We start from the raw sequence: 21,223 nt of genomic DNA on the forward strand, positions 1-21,223 counted from the left end.
CCGTTCTGGACAATTTTTATAGAAGGTGTAAATGCTCTCTAATGTAAACAAACGCATTGTTGATATAGGGTCGGTGGTAGAATAGTGGAACAATTTTGACTAATAAAATGATTGCTGTTTTTGGAAAATTTATTTGATTAATCAATTATTTACAAAATTCCACCATTCTACCAGCATCAATGAAATTGCACTAGAACTGTGAATGCACCTTAACTAGTGCAAAATATTGTTTACGTAAAAAGTAACTCAACCCTGTGAATGTCCCAGCTTGTCCTGGACTGTCCCAAAAAGCTGTCAGCCATATTGGTGTATTGTATTTTTCGCAGAGTGATTTTGAAGTGAATTAAGGTATTTCTCGCACTTTATTCACGTTGTATCTACGCTCACATATTATTTAAAAACATAGTGTTTTTGGATCAACTTCGTCGTGTCCTTTAATACATCGTGTTCAGGTAATTTTCATCGTTTTGTTGCCGAAAAAAAAGTGTGGTTAACGCTGCCACCTTGGCTCACGGGAATTGTGTGTGCCTTTATAATAATAAAAAAAACATGTCGTAAATAAAAGCAATTCAATCACATACGATCATAATCATAATCGACAAAAAATTTAGTGTTTCTGTTTATTATCGATATTATTTTCTTTCAATTCCTCACCGGATAAATTTAAACACTTGACAAAAAAAAAATTCAAACTCTGAAATTTTCTTTCTTCATGGCCATTTACAATTTTTTCTATAGAGAAAATAATTCACCTGAATTAATGATACGGACATTTTTTTTTAATGTGAAATTTTGTTTTTTAATTACGCACTTGTTGGTGGTTAAGTTTTTTTCTTCCTGGGAGTGAAAGAAAAATATTTCTATTGATTTTCTGCTTAACAATAAACAATTATTTTCAGCGTCTTTTGTGTCTTTTTCATTATTCTAACAGATGGTATCACATTGTTTAACTGGAATTTTGAACTATAAAATATTTTTTTATAACATAAAAGCAGATTTGTTTCGAGTGCGATTGGAAGGCAATAATTAAAATGTGTGTATGTGTGTGAAAAAAATGTTCTAAAAAGATAAAGTAGAAATTTTGTTAAAAACCAATATTATTTATTTTTAAAAAAAAACAGAAAGAGATAAGAAAAAATTATTTTATTTCTAGTTTTTTTCAAATTATACACGGAATTTTTGTTAGTACTGTCGAAATAGTTTTTTAATAAGTGATTTAAAATTAGTGTACATTGTTATATTTTTTACTATCTTTGTTTATAATTTAATTTTCTTTCAAGTTTGGCGAAACTTTTTTATCAATATCAACTTTTTTCAAGATAGTAAACTTTTTATTTTGTGTCCATAAAATTATGTAAGTGCTGAAGTTTGTTTATCTAAACTATTCAAGTGGACAATGGGGGAAATTTTACTTTTTTTTAATTCTAGTTTTCTAAAAAAAAAATTAAATATCAATTTTTCGTTTTTTTGCAGAATTTAGATCATCATGACGGATTCTTTGAAGTTCGGCCCAGAATGGTGAGTTATTTTAAATTTAATTTTAAATTTCTATTTTACCCGTAGAATATAAAGTAAATTTTTCGAAACATTTTTTTGTTTTATTAAGTTTATTCATCTTATAGTTGACACCACTTTTATTTGTCTATAAAACATGAGTTTGACTTTACATCTACATTAGTTCGGTATGTTTCGAGTAAAGCTTTCTTAAATCCTATTATATTAATTTATTGTAATAGGATAAACATAAGATCCTCTAAAAGATTTTTGACTGAATGATTACGTAAGGAAATATTCTATTGAAATAGTTTGGAAATGATGAAAAAAAGAGAATGAAAGAAATGATTTTTAGCCAAAAATTAAGAGAAAACAAAACGAATTTCTTATTTATCTAAATAATGAATTTCTATTTTCTATCAAGTTTCATTGTTTATCTAAATAGGTTCGTAACTTATCTTATTTGAATGTAGATAACATAATCGTAGAATTATTCTAAAATTTACTGAATGAAATAATTAGAAAATTGTTTTAAATATGAATTTAAATTTTTGCTTTTCATTAGAAAAGGAAATTTATAGAAAATTTAAATGAAAATATTTATAAGGTTTTGAACTTTCGATATTTTTACAGGGTTGCCACAGGTCAGGGAAATCAGGGGAAAAGTACTGGAAAAAATTAAATTTTTAGAATTCATAAGAAAATTCTGATTTTTATGTATTTTTTGTTTGCCTCATTAATTATGAAACTACCACGAATTCTAATAGAAAACATTAATTTTTTTCGAATTCTGACAAGAATAATTGAATTCTTGTGATGAATATTGTTATTTATACGAAAACAATTGAATTTTGCAAAGATTTTTTTTTTAAATTCCTAAAAATAATTGAATTAACAAAATTCTTCACAGAAATTTAATTATTTTTAGGAGTTTAAAAAAAAATTCTTTGCAAAATTCAATTATTTTCGTATAAATAACAATATTCATCATAAGAATTCAATTATTTTCAAATATTTATCGCTATTTAACGATTTTCAATATTTACTATTCTTGCATAAAATTTACCAAATAATTTCATTATTGAAAACAATTTTCAGAAAACAAATTATTTTCAAAATTTTTTTTTAAATTCTGCAAATGATTCAATTTTCTTGATAAACAACAAAATTCTTCACATAAAATCAATTATTTTCAAAAATTTTAATAATATTCTTTTCCAAAATTCAATTATTTTGATAAAAATCGAAATTCGTAAGAAGAATTCAATTTTTTTGAAAAGTTACAAAATATTTTGCAGAAATTATATTATTAACATATTTTTTAAAAATTCTCATCAAGAATTAAATTATCTTTTTAAATAAATAGCGAAATTCTTCTCAAGAATTAAATTATTATCAAAAATTTTAAAACATTCTTAACAAACAGTTATTTCAGTTATTTAAACAAAATTTAATAAAATTCTTCATTCAATTAATAAATAAATTATTTATTTTTGTATTTTAATAATTGAATTCTGGTGGAATTCTCTAATAAAAATTGATTTAGAAATTGAATTTTAAGTTAAAATTTTAGTAAATAATTGAATTTAAAAAGCATTATAGTGTGAATTTTTAGAATTAATTGGATTTTGAAAAGGTTTCAAATTAGAGTCTTTGAAAATTTGAGTTTAATTGATTTTTTTTTAGAAATTTGAATTATAAAATAATTATTGTAATCGATTCAATTATTTTCAAAAAATTTTCGAATTTCAATTATTTTCAATACCTACTATTATAATAAAAAAAATTTCGCTAAAGAATTCAATTATTAAAAATTTTTTTTACAAAATTCTTTGTAAATATTCAATTATTTTTGTATTTAAATAAATGAATTCTCGTAGAATTTTCTAATAAAAATTGATTTAAAAATGAATTTGGGTTCAAATTTTAGATAAGAATTTAATATTAAAAGCATTATTGCGTGAATTTTTAGAAATAATTTAATTAAATATTTATTTAAAAATGAAGTTTTTGTTGTTTTCGAATAATTTTATATAATTAAAGAAATTCGTAAATTAATGAATGAGAACATTTTTCTTAGTATCTAATAATTTTTAGAGTAAATCAGAATATTCTTTAGGGTTAGGGAAACAGTGAAAATTCTGTCTGGAAATCAGTGGAAAAACAAAGTTAAACATTTTGTTTTGGTGCTTAATTTAATTTGTTTTTATTAACGAAATTATTTTGTACATTAAAAAATAAAATTTTAAACTAAGAGAAAATGGGTAATTTGAATTATTTTCTATTTAGTAAATTTTTTAAAATATTTAAAAATTCGTTCATTTGAACGATTAGAACTTTAGGAAATTAAATGAAAAGATAAAATATTGGGATGAGCAATGGCAAAATATTTTATAGTTGTAATTTACTATTTATTTGAAATAAAAGTAAGAATAAGCAGTAATTAATTTACAGTAATTTACTGGAATTGTTTTCCAGTTTAAAAATATTTTATCATTGTGCGAATTTTTGTAGAAAAAAAAGAAGATATTAAAAGAATGTAAAATATGTTGTGCAGGTTGCGCAATCTAGCAGGAGACAATTGCAGTGCCGGTGGGGGTGGTGGTGGTGGTTTGACAAGCCTTATTGCTCCTCGGTATCAGCTAGCCGATCATAGATATGGTCGAGAAGAAATGCTAGCTCTTTTCGACCGTAATTATAAACCGCCTGAAACATTATCAAGTTTCGGAGCTATATTTGCCGACAAAGCCCAACTACCACTGGCTTTAATTCAAATGACAGAGGATGAAATGGTGAGCAATTTTTTTCAAAATTTATTTTTCCTATTTCTAGTTCAATATTTAAATTTTCAAGTAACAAATGGAATCACGTTTCAAAAGGAAAGTAAATAAATAAAATAAAATACCGAAGTTGCAATCTTTGAATAAAATTAGAAATAGTTTTTACAGAATTTTTTAGCCTGAATGAAAAAAAATTGCTTGTAAAAAAAATAAAAATAGTTAAAAAGAAAAGAAAATGTAGAGAAAATCAATAGAATTAAAAAAAAAGAATTTACGAAATAGAGCAAGAATAAGGAAGGGAATTTTTTTTTCTAATGTAATTAAACTTTTTAAAATTTTATTTTCGAATATTGTGTTCGTATAATGTCTATTATATTGAGAAGTGTGTCATACTTGGTTGCAGTCTAAAAATACATCACTCTGGAACCCTTGTGCCAGACTTTCACAATATTAGTACATTTCCCTTCTTTCTTTTTACTAAAAAAATCATTTTTTTACAATTTTCGAATTAAAATCTACATAATCAGGGTTGGCGCAAGTCAGGGAAATTAGGGTATTCAGGAAAAAGTCGGAAAAAATATAATTTTTCAGGGAAACAAGGAAATATCAGGGATTTTTATCAAAAGTATTGGAAAAAATTTAATTTTTAGAATTCATTTAAGAAAATTCTTAATTCTGGGGGTATTTTTGTTTGTCTCACTTAGACTTTTGAAAAATGTTAATAATTCAAATTCTTCTGAAATTAATTACATTTTTTAAAATATGTTTTCATTAATTAATAAAAATAATGGATTTATAGAAGAATTTTAGTTAAAAACATTTTTAAAAATTAAATTTTGTAGAAGTTACATATGAATGCAATAATTCAGATATTTTCGAAAATAATAAAATTCTTTGAAAAATTTCAATTATGTTAAAAATATTTTAAAAAATCTCGTCAAAATTTCAATTATCTTTATAAATAATAAAATTCTTTTTAGGAATTCAAAAATTTTAATAAAATTTTTGGTAAAATTTCAATTATTTTCAAAAATTTTTCTCAATTAAATGATTTTTAATATCTACTATTTTAATAAAATTATACAAAAGAATTTAATTATTTAAAAAGAATTATTCATAAAATTCTACGCAAACGTTTAATAAAATTTTTGGTAAAATTTCAATTATTTTCAAAAATTTTTCTCAATTAAATGATTTTTAATATCTACTATTTTAATAAAATTATACAAAAGAATTTAATTATTCTTAAAAATGTTATAAAAATTCTTCAAAAGAATTATTAAGAAAAATGTTGTACATAATTTGTTTTAAAATTTAATAATTATTTTCAATGCACTTTTAATTAAATTTCTTGAATGAATTTAATTATTTAAAAAAAAATTTAATGTAATTCTTTGTAACAATTTAATTATTCAAAAAAAAAATTGGGATTTAGCTCTTTATAAGGAATTCAATAAGAAAAATTCAATTATTCAATCAATTATTTATTTTTGTATTTAAATAATTCAATTTTCGTAAAATTGTCGAATAAAAAATGATTTTAAAAAGAATTTCAGTTAAAATTTTAGATAGTAATTGAATATTAAAAGCATTATAGCGTAAATTTTTAGAAATAATTGAATTTTTAAAAGGTTTTAAATTAAATTTTTTTATAAAAATTTAACGTCCGAGAATAATTTAATTATTAATAAAAACGAATGTTTCATATATTTAACTAATAATTCTGTAGAATTAATTTTTTTTTTAAATTTTAATGGAATTTTCAAATTCTCAAAGAACTTTTTCAATAATTATTAAAAAATAATTGATTTAAAGAAGAATTTTAGTAAAAAATTCTAGAAAATAATAATTGAATTGAAATGATGAAAATAATTTTAAAAAAGTTACAGTAACAATATTCTTATAATTTCATGTTTTTTAATAATATTCTTATAAGTTGTTGAATTTATTTAAAAATGAAGTTATTGATGTTTTCGAATAATTTTACAATTAGAGAAATTCGTAAATAAATGTAATAGAACATTTTTCGAGTATCTAATAATTTTGAGAGTGAATCAGGATATTCTTTAGGGTCAGGAAAAAAGTCGAAATTTTGTCCGGAAATCAGGGAAAAGTCAGGAAAAAACAAAATTAAATTTTTGTGACAACCCTAATAATTCATAAATGTTTTGTATGTTTTTGATTTAAGAATGTCGCAGTCGAGATAACGATAGAAAATATAAATTTTGTTTTTAAAAAAAAAGAGAAACTTTTGTTGACTTTTTCCAAATTGCGCATTACTTGTGTATAGAAAATGAAAATTTTCTTTTTACCTATAAAGAAAAATGTGGTTTTAATTGGAGTTTGTGTATTTTTAGCGACTGTGGAATGGTGGAATAACAAGCACGCCTGGTCGAGGAAGAGGAGGTAGTGTTGATCGTGGGGGGCGTGGAAGAATCGGAAGAGGTGGTCTATACTCTTCTTCCTATTCACGTGGTTTCGAGGAATCAGGAGACGGATCTAGAAGCGATACACAACCTTTTTCCGTGAGGCTCTATTTTTATTTTCTCGTTAAATTTTATCACTTTCAATTTTACCGAATTATCTATATTCATTACGTAATTTTCAATATTTTTTACATTCGCAAAAGGTATTAGCCAATTTTTTTTAACTACCTGAAAATTTCAAAGGCAGGTACATATTGATCTTTTTCCATCTATTTCAAATTTTCTCCTCTATTTTAATAATTTGATATGTACCTCTTTCATATCTTGTTATTAAATAGACATTTACCCTTCAGATTTGGAAATTTTTTTTACCAATCGATACAGTTTTTGTAAATTTAAATAAAAAAATAATTTTGAGAAATCGAAGGTTCCGTAAAAGAATTAAATAATGTTATTGCTTCCTTGTAATTTTTTTCGTTGGTCGTAAAGAGGAAGACAAATTTTCATGTAATGAACATCTCCCATTTTGTTTATTATTATCATTTATAAATTATTGAGAGAATAATTTTACTTAAAAAACACAAAAAGTAATTTAATTTTGATGAAATTCACAACACTTTTAATTAACGAATAAGAAGAAAAAATATTTTTCTAATTAAATTTTTGTTTAGAAGATATTTTCAAGTTTTCAATAGTTTCTCGATCAATAAATTATTCAAAGGGATTATTCTGGTCAAGGATTTCAAAAAAATCGATATTTCTTTTTTTGCTTTAAAGCGTTTCTTTGTATCATAAAATTAGTGTTCTAAAACATTTTTCAAGAAATATGCAAAAGGAAAAAGTTACAGCAATTATTATGGCTACTATTTTCATATTTCCAAACAGAATTCAATTATTTAAAATTTTTTTTTAAAGAAGTTAATATTTTTGATGAAAATTGGAAAAAAGTCAGGAAAATAAAATATAGCTAAATAGAATTTTTGTCAGTTTTGTGAAGTGTCTAAAACGAGTTTTTTTTTGCAATTAATTTTATATTTTAAATTAAATTTTTGCTTTTAAAGATATTTTTTTATGATTGAATTGCCCTTGGGATTTTTAAGGGGTAAGGGAAAAAGTTAAAAATAAGGAAAAATTCAGGGAAAAACAGACAGACAGTTTTTAATTTTAACTTATCAAAATTTTAATTGTAATTTCAATTGATCCAACTTTTAATCAATATTAATTCTAAAACTCTTATTTCTTATAGAAAGTATAATTATTAAAATTGAAAAATCGTTTTTAAATTTACAATTTTGAAAGTTGCTGCTGTGAAATAAAATTTTCTTGAACTGTCCAATGGGAAATTTAGGCAAGAAGCAGACCATACGAAAGGTCACAAAGTGAACGCGGTTGGTCTGAAAGAAACGGGATTGCGGATCCAGGGGAGTGGAATGGTTCAACTAGTCCACGAAAAGAATTAGGTCGTGGACCAAGTGGGGGTTCCCTCATGGAAAGTAATTGGCGTCGTCATCGAGGTGGCAGTGAGGATGACGACGGCTGGAGGGTTACTTCCAACAGTCGAAGCGACAAATGGGGAGGTAACTGATATTCCTTTTTTCGGTTACTACTTCACTTGCTTAAAGCAAAATCGTTCAGAAATTTAAAGAAACGTTTAATCTTGACAAGTTTTTATTAAAAATGATTAAATCGTTTTTTTAAATTTTAATACCTATGTGTTATTTTCTCTCGAGTTGATTGTAGACATTTTTTCAAGAATTATTAAATAAATTTATAGATTTGGAGATGTTTAAATAATTTAACTTAATTTTCTAGGGAAAGGTAATTGGCGCGATGGAGGCAATTCTGATAAAGACAAACCTGACGGGGAAGGCGAAGAAAATCGAATTGCAGGACGTTGGGAGCACAGGGGAAATCATAGAGGTCCTTATGATGCGTCCCATCATCCACCATCTCGCAGACCTTGGGATCCTAATCACCATGATAACCACGACAACCTTCCAGAATGGTAAAGTTTTCGAGTTTTTAAAAAAATTTCGACAGAAACAGGGTTGCCACAGGGAATTTTAACCAAAGTAGTAAAAAAATATTTAATTTTTAGAAATGCTACAAAACTTTCGATTTTTTTGTCAACTTTGAAAATATTGGAAACCTTAAACTGCTCTTAAATTTCCTTTTTCATGTTAAAAACTTTTCAAAAAAACATGCTGTTATAGAAAAGGAATGTTTTAATTAAATAATTGACTTCTCGAAGAACTTTCTCTAAATTATTAAAATAATTGATTTTGAAACAAATTTTAGTTACAAATTCTAGAAAATAATTAGTAAAAAGTCAGGGAATTATTTTCTCAATCCTTGTTAGACACCCTGATTTCCCCCAACTGACCCTATAACAATATTTTTATTTCCAAAAAATTATAATTTTTTCTTTAAAAATTCTTAAAGCTATTCATTAATTTTATTCAAAAAATAAAAAAAAAATTATTTATTTATAAAAATGATTCAATTCTTGCGAACGATTTTATTAGAATTTTTTAAAATAATTGAATTTACAAGGAGAAATTTATTACTTTTAAAAAGAATTGAATTCTTGTGATGAATATCGTTATTTATCAAAATAATTGAATTTTGCAAGCAATTTTATTAAAATGCCTAAAAATAATTGAATTTTCGGGAATAATTTTGTTTTTCATCGACAAAACTGAATTCTTTCGAAGAATTATTTATGAAAATAATTGAATTCATGGAAAGAATTTTATTAAAATCTGAAAGAATAATTGAATTTTTCAAGAAAATTTTAATTAAAATTTTATTTAATATAATTGATTTCTATCGATGATTTTTATTAAAATAATTGAATTCCTGAGAAAAATTCTAATATTTTAGTAAATAATTGAATTCTTATAAAGAATTTTAAAAAACATTTATTATTGAAAAAAAAAAAAAAAAAAACATTTATTATTTATTTAAATAATGGATTTTTTCGAGGAATTGAAATTAAATTTTTAAGAATAATTACATTTTTGAGCAATTCTTGTGAAATTGTATTAAACATAATATAAATGCTTCGATTAATTTTATTATTTATGAAATTATATTTATTTACAAAAGAAGTTATTGATTGTATAATTGAAGAAATTCGTAAAGAAATGTAATAGAACATTATTTTGGGTGTCTAATAATTTTTAGAGTGAATCAGAATATTCTTTAAGGTCAGAGAAAAAACTAAAATTTTGTCTGGAAATCAGGGAAAAGTCAGGGAAAACAAAGTTAAATTTTTGTGTCAACCTTGAAAAGTCAAAATTCATTTTGGAAATTAGGGAAAATTAAGAAGAAAACAAAATCTAATTTTTGTGGCACATCCTGAAAAATAATACGAAATAGACAAGTTTTGAAAAGAGACAATCAATGAAGAACTTTAGCTATAGATTAGCATTCGGTGAAGGAAATGATGATCCCTTGATCTCAGGACCTTTTTACCTTGAGTGCGATGAAAAAAACTTAACCGAGAGCGAACCGTTATCAGAGATTGTGAAAAATTATTTTGATAGAATTTCATATTTTTAATGAATGTAAAAAAATCGTTTTAAATGGTTTCTTTTTGTTTGTAAATAGGGCGACTGAAAATCCAAGTGAAAGTGGAGGTAGTTTCGATGCTTCAGGCGCTTTCCATGGTGGAATGTATTCAGACGATGACGAGGATGGGGGCCAAGGCGGTGACGCTTCACACGAGCCAAAAACGCGTAAAGTGTCCGAGGGAAACACGTCGAAGCAGAATAATAAACATTCAGCGCAGGACCAATTGACAAAGCGTCAAACGTACACGTCAACGACGACGACGACAGCGACGGCGACAACGGCCACAGCGACGACAATCAACGCCGCAAATAAAGAGCGAGCCAAATCATTACACCCATTCGAGGATAAAGGCGATCAGGAGAGACCAAGTCTCTCACCGCCAAGAACCACCACATCGAGGAACAGCACCGCACCAATGAAAGCTCCGCCACCCACTCCCGAATCTAAAGCTCATCACGAAAACTTCCCGTCCAGAAAAGCACTGCCTACCGAGCAGCAGGCACACAGTGAAAAATTAAACGATGCCGACAGGAAGCCCATTGAGAGCAGTAAATTCAAGGAGAACAACGAGGAGAATTTAAATATAGATCCTGCTGTGATACTGATGAGTCGACAGCCTCCGCAATTGAAAACGGGCTTCATCAACACTGCAAGTGTCATGAATCAAATGAATCAGAAAATGGACGAGCATTTGGATAGAATGGATCAGGAGGCGGACGCTCTGGTTGCCAAATTGATGTCGGAAGACGGCGGCCATAGGGGCGAACAGGTCAATCCTCCCGATTCGAATTCAATTCAAAATTTGGATAATTCCAGTGTTTTGGAAAAGTGGTTTTACCGCGATCCACAGGGTGAAGTTCAGGGTCCATTTTTGGCTAGTGAAATGGCCGAGTGGTGGAAGCAAGGCTACTTCTCGGCAAGTCTACTCGTTAGGCGAACTTGCGACGAAAGATACGCTTCCCTCGGAGATCTGATGAATATGTACGGACGAGTTCCGTTTAAGCCCGGACCTCTGATTCCTCCACTCAAAGTAAGTTTTGTCATTTGTTCTTTAGTTACAAAATTAAAGGAACTAAAAGCAAATAGGGTCATCGGGTGGGAAAGAGGCAAACAGTAATTATTTCAGTTTAAATTTTTTAAAGAAAACATATGCAGCTTGGAAATTATAACCTTTGATCACCTACAAGAGATTCAAAGTATTATCGCCTTTTTTTTATCAATTAGCAGCAGTATAAACAAAGATATTTAAATAAATAGGATTTCCACAGATCAGAGAAGTCAGGGAAAAGTCAGGGATTTTAAGTAAAAGTATTGGAAAAAATTGAATATTTAAAATTCATAAGAAAACTCTGAATTTTGGTATCTTTTTTGTTTGACTCATAAATTATAAAATTACCACGAATTCTAATAAAAAACAATTTTTTCAATTTTTTCTATTTCTTACAATAATTTCGTTTTAAATAAGTTAATTCTTAAACAACTATCATAAAATAAATAAATTATTTAATGAATAATTAAATCAACTTCAAATGGATTTAATTTAAAATTTTACAAAATTTCAAAGATTTTATTAAAATTCTTGGCAAAATTTGAGTTATTTTCAAAAATTTTCCTCCAATTCAATGATTTTCAATATCTACTATTTTAATAAAATTTTCCAAAAAAATTTAATTATTTAAACAAAATTTTAATAAAATTCTTCGCAAACATTAAATAAATAAAAATTTCACAGGAATGCAATTATTTACAAATTTTTTTTTATAAATTTCTTAGCAATGATTTCATTATTTTAATAAATAAACCATTTTTTACAGAGATTCAATTATTTTCATGAATAATAAAACTCATCGCAGGATTTTAATTATTTTTAATAAAATTTTAATCGAAATACTCGAAAAATGCAATTATTCTTGAAAATTTTATTAAAATTCGTTCTAAAAAATTCAATTATTTAAAAATTTTTTTGATAAAATTCTTTATGAGAATTCAATTTTGAGAAACATTCATTTATTCAATAATTTTTTTATTTTTCTATTTAAACAATTGAATTCTCGTAGAATTTTCTAATAAAAATTGTTTTAAAAATAAATTTCAGTTAAAATTTTAGATAATATTTGAATACTATTATCTATCATTATCTATCTAATTATATTATTAAAATCATTATAGCGTGAATTTTTCGAAATAATTGAATTTTGAAAAGGTTTCATATTAAAATCTTTAAAAATTTGAATTTTTCAAAATTTTTCATTAACAATTCTGTAGAATTAATTTTTCTGAAAAACTTTTTTTGAGTTTTTTTTAAATTATTGGAAGTTTTCATTTTCTGAAATTGAAGAATTTTCGAATAATCGATTTATTGTTTGAGAAAATAATTGAATTTGTGAAAAAAAGAATAAAATTTTTGAGAAATTATATTAAAATAGTAGATTTTAAAAATATTTGAATTTTAGCGAAGAACTTCATTATTTGTGAAGAAAAATTGAATTCTTGCAAAAAATTTTCCAAAACTTTTTGTACGCAATTACATTATTAATTATTCGAGAAATTTATTTAAAATTTTATTATCCTGTGAAAAATTTTATTATTTATGAAAATAATTGAATTCTTACAACGAATTTTATTGCATTTTTTTAAATAATTGAATTTATGTGAAAAATTTTATTATTTATAAAAATAATTGAATTCTTGCAAAGAATTTATAATAGGTAATAAAAATCTTTTTGAATAATTGAAATTTTGTAAAATTTAATTGAAAATAATTAATTTTATTCAAGTAGGTATTTTGTTACTATTTTTAAAAATCAACTTTTTAAGAATTTTAATTGCACAGTTTGAATTGAATTTGAATAATTGAATTATAAAAAATTTTAATGAACTTTTGCAAAATTTTTTTTTAAATTGATTTAGAGATGAAGTTTAGTTGAAAATTATAGAAAATAATTGAATTCTGGAAGGGTTACAAATATTATTATTTTCAAATATCAATTTTCAATCTTTGATTAATTTCAGATTCAAAATTTTATAAAATTCACTTTTTAACTAATAAATTATTTTATTATTTGTTTTAAATTTTAATAAAATTCTTATAAAAAATTCAATTATTTATTTTGTAAATAATAAACTTCTTCGCAGGAATTAATTACTTTCAATACATTTTGAAAATACAATTTTTCGAAAGAATTCAATTATTAGTAAAAAATATTGAATAAACTTCTTCGCAAGAATTCAATTATTTTTTATAAATAATGAAATTCTACGCAGGAATTCAATTATATTTAACACAATTTCAATGATATTTTCCGCAAGAATTCAATTATTATATCAAAAGTTTTTATAACATTTTTTATAAGAATTCAATTATTTTTTTAAAAATTGAATAAACTGCTTTTCAACAATTGAATTCTTTTCATAAATGATAAATTTCTTCGCAGTAATTGAATAATTTTCAAATACAATTTTAATAAAATTTTTCTAAAGAATTCGACTATTTTTAAAAAATTGAGCACAAAGAAAGGAGATTCTTCTTCAGATAAACTATCGCTATGTGTTTTAGGCGAGTTTGCAATTTTTGTTTAGAAATTTGAGCCACTGTGAATTATATTTGGCTATGCGGCGCGAAGCAATAGAAACACAGTTTTAATAAACAAGACAAGACTAAGTTTCTTTTGTTTTTAGTTTATTGAAAATAATAAAATGCAATTTTTAAGGTTTCAGTAGCTTTTAATAGGAACAAAAATTAATTTATTGTGGTTAATAAAATTTGTTAAATATCACACAGACTGATATTTTAACATAAATAATACGAAATAAAGCAATTTTAATTTACTTTGAAAGTTAATTGTAGAAAGATAATTAATGGAGTTATTTATAAGAAAAATTTATTGACGCATAACGAAAATAATTAATAATCAAACCAATGAATAGACAATTCTCTACAAAGTAAATTTATCGACAATAATAACGAAAATGTCAATCAAATATAATGACATGTCGGATTATTTGAAAATAGTAATAAAGGGAAAATAACAAAATTTAAAACAAATCATGAACAGAAATTGTTATTACGAGAAATATTACTAGAAAATATATTTTTCTGAAATTCAATTACTTTTCAAAAAGAAAAATATTCTTCGAAAAGAAATATTCCATCATCAAAAGATGATGGAATGTTTCTTTTCAAAGAACATTTTTTTTTACTTTCAATTTATTTTTTAAAAATTGGTAATTTTTGTAATTCAACACAGGTTTGTTAATTTTTGCCTGGCACTATATTAATAATCTTCGAAATATAATTTTCAATGAATACTTCGTGAAAAAAATAATGAGCAGTTAAAAAAATGAATTGTAATTTTTTTCAGATGTCAAGTCAAAATCCCGGTGTTCCAAATCCAGTGTTACCTGGAATGCCAGGCAGCAATTTACCAAAACCAGCGATCGACGATCCAATGTTGTTACTTCAATATCAGAGGCTTCAACTAATGCAAAATCAAATGTTCCTCCGGCAAATGGCGATCGCTAAACTTTCACAATCGGAGCATTGGGCGTCGTTGAGTCCAATTGAACAGAATCAATTAATATTACAATATGTCATTCAGGAGTCGGAATTATCAGACATGCAAATGAATCATAATCCATTTGTGACACCTTTGGCAACACAGACATCAAATCCTGTGATGCAATTGTTCAATCAAATGCAGGTCGGTAATTTTCTTTTTCTTTCAAGTCGAATCCCAGAAATGAAAATAATTCAATGATGGGAAAATTAATTTTTCTTCAACCAATGAATGATGGCTTTCATAGGGGAAAAGAAAATATTCGACTTTCTCTTTTTTTTTTAGACAAAAACACAGTTGGAGAATCATTTGGCGGCAAGCGGTCATCCAACAAATGCGGCGCATTCAGCGCCACTTGGATTTTTGCAGCAAATGATTCAAGAGAGAAATAATCCACAAAATTTACCGGGAATGCAAACTTCGCCTATGGTTGTCAATCCCGCACCGACTCAAGAAAATAATGCTATTAAATCATTGCTGAGACAGTTGAATGTTCACGCGAACGGACATCCACAAGTTCCAGTTGATTCTGTTTGGCCCCAACCGCCGCCTCACATTGCCACTCCGTTTAATGCACAAAATTGGCTCACGCAGGTAAATATTTATACTTAGTTCGTTTTATCTTTTAATTATTCAATGATATTTTCTCTTAACTTCTCTTTTTAATTTTGGCCCCTAAACGTACCCTATTTTGAAAATTTTCCCTAAATTTCCCCTATTTCTTTCGTCGCAGAAAATTAATTATTTTCAAAAATTTTTAAGTAATTTTGCAAAAGAATTCAATTAGCTTGATAAATAACAAAATTGCATAAATTCTTTCCGTAAAATCAATTATTCTAAGGAATTTTAATAAAATTCTTTTCCAAAATTCAAATATTTTGATAAATATCAATATTCATAACAAGAATTCAATTCTTTTGAAAAGTAATAAAATACTTTGCAGAAATTAAATTATTTTCAAATTTTTTTTAAAATTCTCATCAATAATTAAATTATCTTTATAAATAGATAGGAAAATTCTTCTCAAAAATTTTTTAAAAATTCTTCTCAAAAAGTCCATTATTTTCAAAAATTTTAATAAAATTCTTCTCATCAATTCAATTGTTTTGAAAAATTATTATTAAAATTCTTCCCAGGAATTCAATTATTTTTAAAAAATTTAATAAAATTCTTCAAGAAGTTTTCAATTATTTTCAAAAATCGTTATAAAATTCTACGCAAACATTTAATTATTTTCATAAAATAACAAAAATTTCACAGGAATTTCATTATTTACAAATTTCTTTTATAAATTTCTTCGGAATCATTCAATTATTTTCATAAATAATAAAATTTTTACTCGGAATCAATTATTTTCGTAAATAATAAAATTCTTATTAGGAATTCAATTATTTTGACAAATAATATAACTCATTGCAGAATTTCAATTATTTTTAATACAATTTTAATCGTATTATTCTCAAAAAAATATAATTCTTCTTAAAAATTTTATTAAATTTGTCGAAACAATTCTATTACCTAAAAATTTGCTGATAAAATTCTTTATGAGATTTCATTTGTAAGAATTTAATAAATTATTTATTTTTATATATAAATAATTGAATTGTGGTAAAACTTTTTAATGAAAATTGATTTAAAAATATGTAAAATGAAATGAAATTATCTTTATAAATAATAAAATCCTTTTTGGAAATTCAATGATTTTCAATATTTACTATTTTAATAAAAATTTTCAAAACAATTAGAATTTGTTGATGAAATTCTCTATGAGAATTCAATTTTAAGAAATATTAAATTATTCAATATATTAAGATTATTATGTCGATCCGTTTTGGAGCAAATGTTGTGTAGGTTTTTTGTATGAATAAAAAAACAAAAAAAAACACTAAACACATGAATTAAAAAGACAAATAGTCTTTATTTTTACGACGTTTCGTCAATTTTTCATTGACCAAATATCACTTTTATTCAATATATTATTTATTTTTGTATTTAAATAATAATTCAATATTGAAAGCATTATAGCGTGAATTTTTAGAAATAATTGAATTTTGAAAACAGATCTGTAGAATTACAATTTTTTTTTTTTTAAAGTTGAATGGAATTTTTTGAAATTATTTGGTATTTTTATTTTCTATTATATTTAATTGAAGAATTTCCGACAATCGGAATTTCATAAAATTCAATTGTAAACAAATGGTATTAAAAATTCTCAAAGAACTTTTTTAAAGTTTTTTGAAAATTATTTACAAATATTTATTGAAAATACAAATTTTACAGCTTTTGTTAAAATTCTTTTTTTGAAATTAAGTGATGTTTATTGTTTAGGTTGGACCAATACCAGCAATGCCACCTGGACAAATACCAAATTCATTGTGGGATGTGCACGGCAAAGATATTAAGACTGAGCAACAAATATTAGTAAGTGACAAATTCTTAATCTAGAATTTTGCATTATTTGTTACTCAAAGCATTTGCTCAAAAATCCAAAAAAATTGAATTCCTATTACGTACATATTTCTATTTAAAAATATTATGACGTTTAAAAGTTCAAATAAATTTGAAATAAAGAAAAATTAAATAAAAAATTATTCATGCTTTTTTTAAATTTCTAAGAACTTGTGAAGTTATCAAACTTAATTAATGAATTCATGAATATTTGCAGGAAGAGCAAAAACTTAGGCTACAAGATGATAAGAAAGAAGAAATGAAAAAGTTAGAGGAGATAAAACGACACAATGAGGAGGTGTTGAAACAACATCAAGAAGAGCGAGCGAAAAAAGCAGAAGAAGCAAAACGACTCGAGGAGGAGAAGAAGCGAATTGAGGATGAGAAGAAGAAGCGAATCGAGGAAGAGAGGAAGCGTATTGAGGAGGAAAAATTCAAAGAGGAAGAATTGAGAAAGAGAGAGGAGAAGAAACGTAAAGAAGAGGAGCGAAAGAAAGAGGAGAAGCGAAGACAGGATGAAGAATTGAATAAGAAAAGACAGGAGGAGGAAAAGAAGCGAAAGGAAGAGGCTCGAAGGCAAGAGGAGAAATTGAGAAAGGAAGAGGAGAAACGCAAGAAATTGGAAGAGGAGCAAAAGCGATTAGAGGAGGAGGTCCGAAAGAAGGAAGAGGCAGCGCAACGTAAAGCCGAGGCGGAAGAACAGGCGCGAAAAGCCGAGCAAAGACGACGTGAACAGGAGGCACTGCGGAAACTCCAGGAACGCAGCAAAGCCCCGTGGGCACAATCCACAGCGGCTGTCGCTCAAGCCTCGTCTCTCGCTGATATTCAAAAACACGAGCGGGAGAAGAAGGCAGAGCAGCAGCGATTCCAGCAAATTCTGCAGATGCAAGTCGCACAACAAAAAGCACTCGAGGCAGCGCAAGAGGCAGTGCAGATGGACTCTTCGAAGCGCCTACAGTTCAAGTGGGCCGAGAAGACGGCCTCTGCCAGCAAACAGCCGCAGGTCAAGAGTCTCGCGCAAATCCAACTCGAGGAGCAGGAACGCGTCGCCAAGGAGCGCGAGCGACAGGAGAAAACCGTTCCTAAGGAGCCGGCGATTTCTCTGCAAAATGCCGGAATCTGGGGCACTGCCTCGCAATCATTAACCTGGGCGAACTCGACGAGTGCCGGCAGTCAAGCTTGGACCAGCAACACTGGCGGCTTCTGGGACGACATTCCTCCCGCAAAGTCGAATGCTCCAGCGAAGCAGCCCGCAAAACCGGCACCTCCCGTCAAAGTGATTCCTGTACCACAGCCCCAAGCGCAGCAGCTCAATAATAAACCCGCGAAGAATAAGAACAAACGGGAGGAGGAACTCGTGAAGAAGCTCTTTGAGCAGAACACTGCCAAGCCTGACGACTTTACGCAGTGGTGTAGTAAAGCACTCGGTGGACTACAAGTCTCCGTTGATAGTAGGCGCAATTTTTATTTCCTTAATGTTTTCTTTTTTTTACTTGTTTTTTTTTGTAGTAAAATTCTCTGAAATTAATTTCTTGTGGCACTTTTAATTTACAGTTCCAACGTTCATTGGATTTTTGCGGGACATTGAATCTGCATATGAAGTTAAAGAATACGTGCGACTCTATTTGGGTGACGACAGATGCTGCATGGATTTCGCCAGACAATTTCTAGAGAAACGAAGCAAATGGCGATCAGCACAACGTCCTCAGGCACAAGCCGATGACCTTTGTAAACCAGCTCCTGCCGTCAATCCAAATACATCTACTGAATTCCAGGAAGTTAAGGTATTCAGTTCTATCTATTAATGCATGAACCATAGAGTGAACAGGGCTCCAACTAGGTTGGAATAATTCAAATAATTTAATAATAATAATTCAAACATTCCAAATTTGCTTCAAGTCCAAAAAAGTCCGTTTTTTTTCTAAAAATGGTCCGTAAAGATCGTAATTTGAGTGAAAAAGGACGTAAAGTTCGTTAATTGTATAAGATATAATATGGAAAATTATATAAAAATTACAAATGATTGCAGAAATTTAATTATTTTCAAAAGTAATAAAATTCTTCGCAGAAATTCAATTGTGTTCAAAATTTTTTTTAAATTCTCGTCAAAATTTCAATAATCTTTATAAATAATAAAATTCTTCTCTAAGCTTTAATTATTTTCCAAAATTTTAATAAAATTCTTCTCAAAATTTCAATTCTTTTCAAAAATTTTCCTCAAATTCAATAATTTTCAATATCTACTATTTTAATAAAATTATCCAAAAGAATTCCATTATTAAGAAAAATAACAAATTTTTTAAATAAATTTCTTCGCAATAATTCAATTATTTTCATAAATAATAAAATTTTTACAGGGATTCAATTATTTTCGTAAATAATAAAATTCTTTTAGGAATTCAATTATTTTCATAAATAAAATTTTCACTGGAATTTAATTAATGTAGAATAGCATCAACTATTTTCATATTTCCAAACTGAATTCAATTATTTAAAAAATTTTGTGTAAAATGTTCGTAAGAATTTAATTCTTTTCATGAATAATAAAAATTTGTCAGGAATTCAATTATTTAAATTATAATTTGCATAAAATTAGTCGAAAGAAATCAATTATTTAAAAAATTTTATAAAATTCTTCGCAGGAATTAAATTATTTTTATAAATATTTAAATTCTTTTATAAATAATATAAAATTTGTTGCAAGAATTCAATTTTTTAACAGGATAAGAAATAAATGTATAATTTTGATGAATATTAGGAAAAAGTCAGGAAAATAAAATTTAGAATGAAATTTTTGTCATAGTTTTGTGAAGTGTCTAAAAACGAGTTTTTTTTGGTCGTCAAATTTAATTTTTCGATAGCAACTTTTTTTACTACTTTTTTTAGTTTAAAAGCTACTATTTGCTACTTTTTTTAAATTAATTATCGAGTGCAAAGTTTGCGACAATGAAAATAACTTTAATACAGCTATTTTATGAATTTAGGAAATTATAGAACTTATTTTTGTTTTCTTTTTTTAGGGCAAATCAAAGAAGCCGAAGAAAGGTAAAATGTTCAAAGTGGACAACAGAATTCTAGGCTTCAGTGTGACATCAGCTCCGGATCGTATTAATGTTGGCGATCGCGATTACGGAGAAGGATTCTAAAAGAAAAACACACATAATTGCTTCATCATTGTTTAAACGAGGAAATGAAGCAGCGCGGAGTTTGACAGTTGATTACTTATTTATTTATTGTAGCTAACTGGATTCAAGGGGAACTCGTCGGTCACACTCCGCGTTTATTATTAAAAAAATTTTCTATGAAAATTGCTATGGAGGATATCCGAAGACGACGAGAACCTTTGAAATCTGCGTAGACGCAGCAGTCTTTCCTCTCTGACAGGAACACCTTTTCAAAGGTACAGTCCTTCTCAACGTATTAGACAAATTCAAACCACCGAATTTTTTGTTATCATTCTTATCATTTCAATTCAAATGTGTTTTTTTTTCGTCCTTATGCGAACTAATTGAGATTAAATGTTATATTTAAAAAAGAAAACTGTATTATGACAGTTTTCTTTCTTCTTCTTCTTTTTTAATTGAAAGAAATTTGTACACTGTTAAAGAAATAATGTCGAATTTTTTTTTTTTTATTTGTGAAGATTTCTTGACTGTTGTGTAAAGTTTCTTGAACTTTTTGTATTTTTCTAAACTTATTTCTTAAACTTAAGTATTTTTTATATTTTAAAACTTTTACATACTTGTGACATTAGTTCGTTTGGGGATGAAAATAAAGTTCCAATTACACCTCGACTTGAACAGTATTCAGAATAAAAATTTCGATCATGTTTCTTTTGTCGAAAATAATTGCTCGTGATTTTTATAAACGATCACAATATAGAGCACATTGATCGAAATTCAAATTCGCTTCATTTCATTCTCTAGCGATTTGCGCATTCTGC

The 21,223-nt window shown here is 26.4% G+C and overlaps 1 protein-coding gene across 1 annotated transcript; it reads left to right on the forward strand.

Annotated features, from left to right (window-relative positions):
* Nucleotides 1–262: 262 nt before the first annotated feature.
* On the forward strand, nucleotides 263–21,062 carry LOC122502491 (GRB10-interacting GYF protein 2-like). The gene is made up of 13 exons (XM_043612586.1): nucleotides 263–452; nucleotides 1,474–1,518; nucleotides 4,052–4,286; nucleotides 6,632–6,799; nucleotides 8,049–8,277; nucleotides 8,513–8,705; nucleotides 10,313–11,306; nucleotides 14,638–14,976; nucleotides 15,118–15,426; nucleotides 17,161–17,253; nucleotides 17,498–18,731; nucleotides 18,835–19,064; nucleotides 20,301–21,062. The coding sequence occupies exons 2-13, from the start codon at nucleotides 1,487–1,489 to the stop codon at nucleotides 20,424–20,426; spliced, it is 4,182 nt and encodes a 1,393-aa protein (XP_043468521.1). The 5' UTR covers nucleotides 263–452; nucleotides 1,474–1,486; the 3' UTR covers nucleotides 20,427–21,062.
* The last annotated feature ends 161 nt before the right edge of the window (nucleotides 21,063–21,223 follow it).

This window comes from Leptopilina heterotoma, unplaced genomic scaffold (assembly GCF_015476425.1).
Source record: "Leptopilina heterotoma isolate Lh14 unplaced genomic scaffold, ASM1547642v1 Lhet_232, whole genome shotgun sequence".
NCBI classification, from domain to species: domain Eukaryota; kingdom Metazoa; phylum Arthropoda; class Insecta; order Hymenoptera; family Figitidae; genus Leptopilina; species Leptopilina heterotoma.

Bases quoted from the DNA above. Each gene is read 5' to 3' on its own strand.
- LOC122502491 (XM_043612586.1), top strand. From the start codon at position 1,487: ATGACGGATTCTTTGAAGTTCGGCCCAGAATG. The intron at 6,800-8,048 runs GTGAGGCTCTAT...TGGGAAATTTAG, and splicing joins GCGATACACAACCTTTTTCC to GCAAGAAGCAGACCATACGA. The intron at 19,065-20,300 runs GTATTCAGTTCT...TTCTTTTTTTAG, and splicing joins CTGAATTCCAGGAAGTTAAG to GGCAAATCAAAGAAGCCGAA.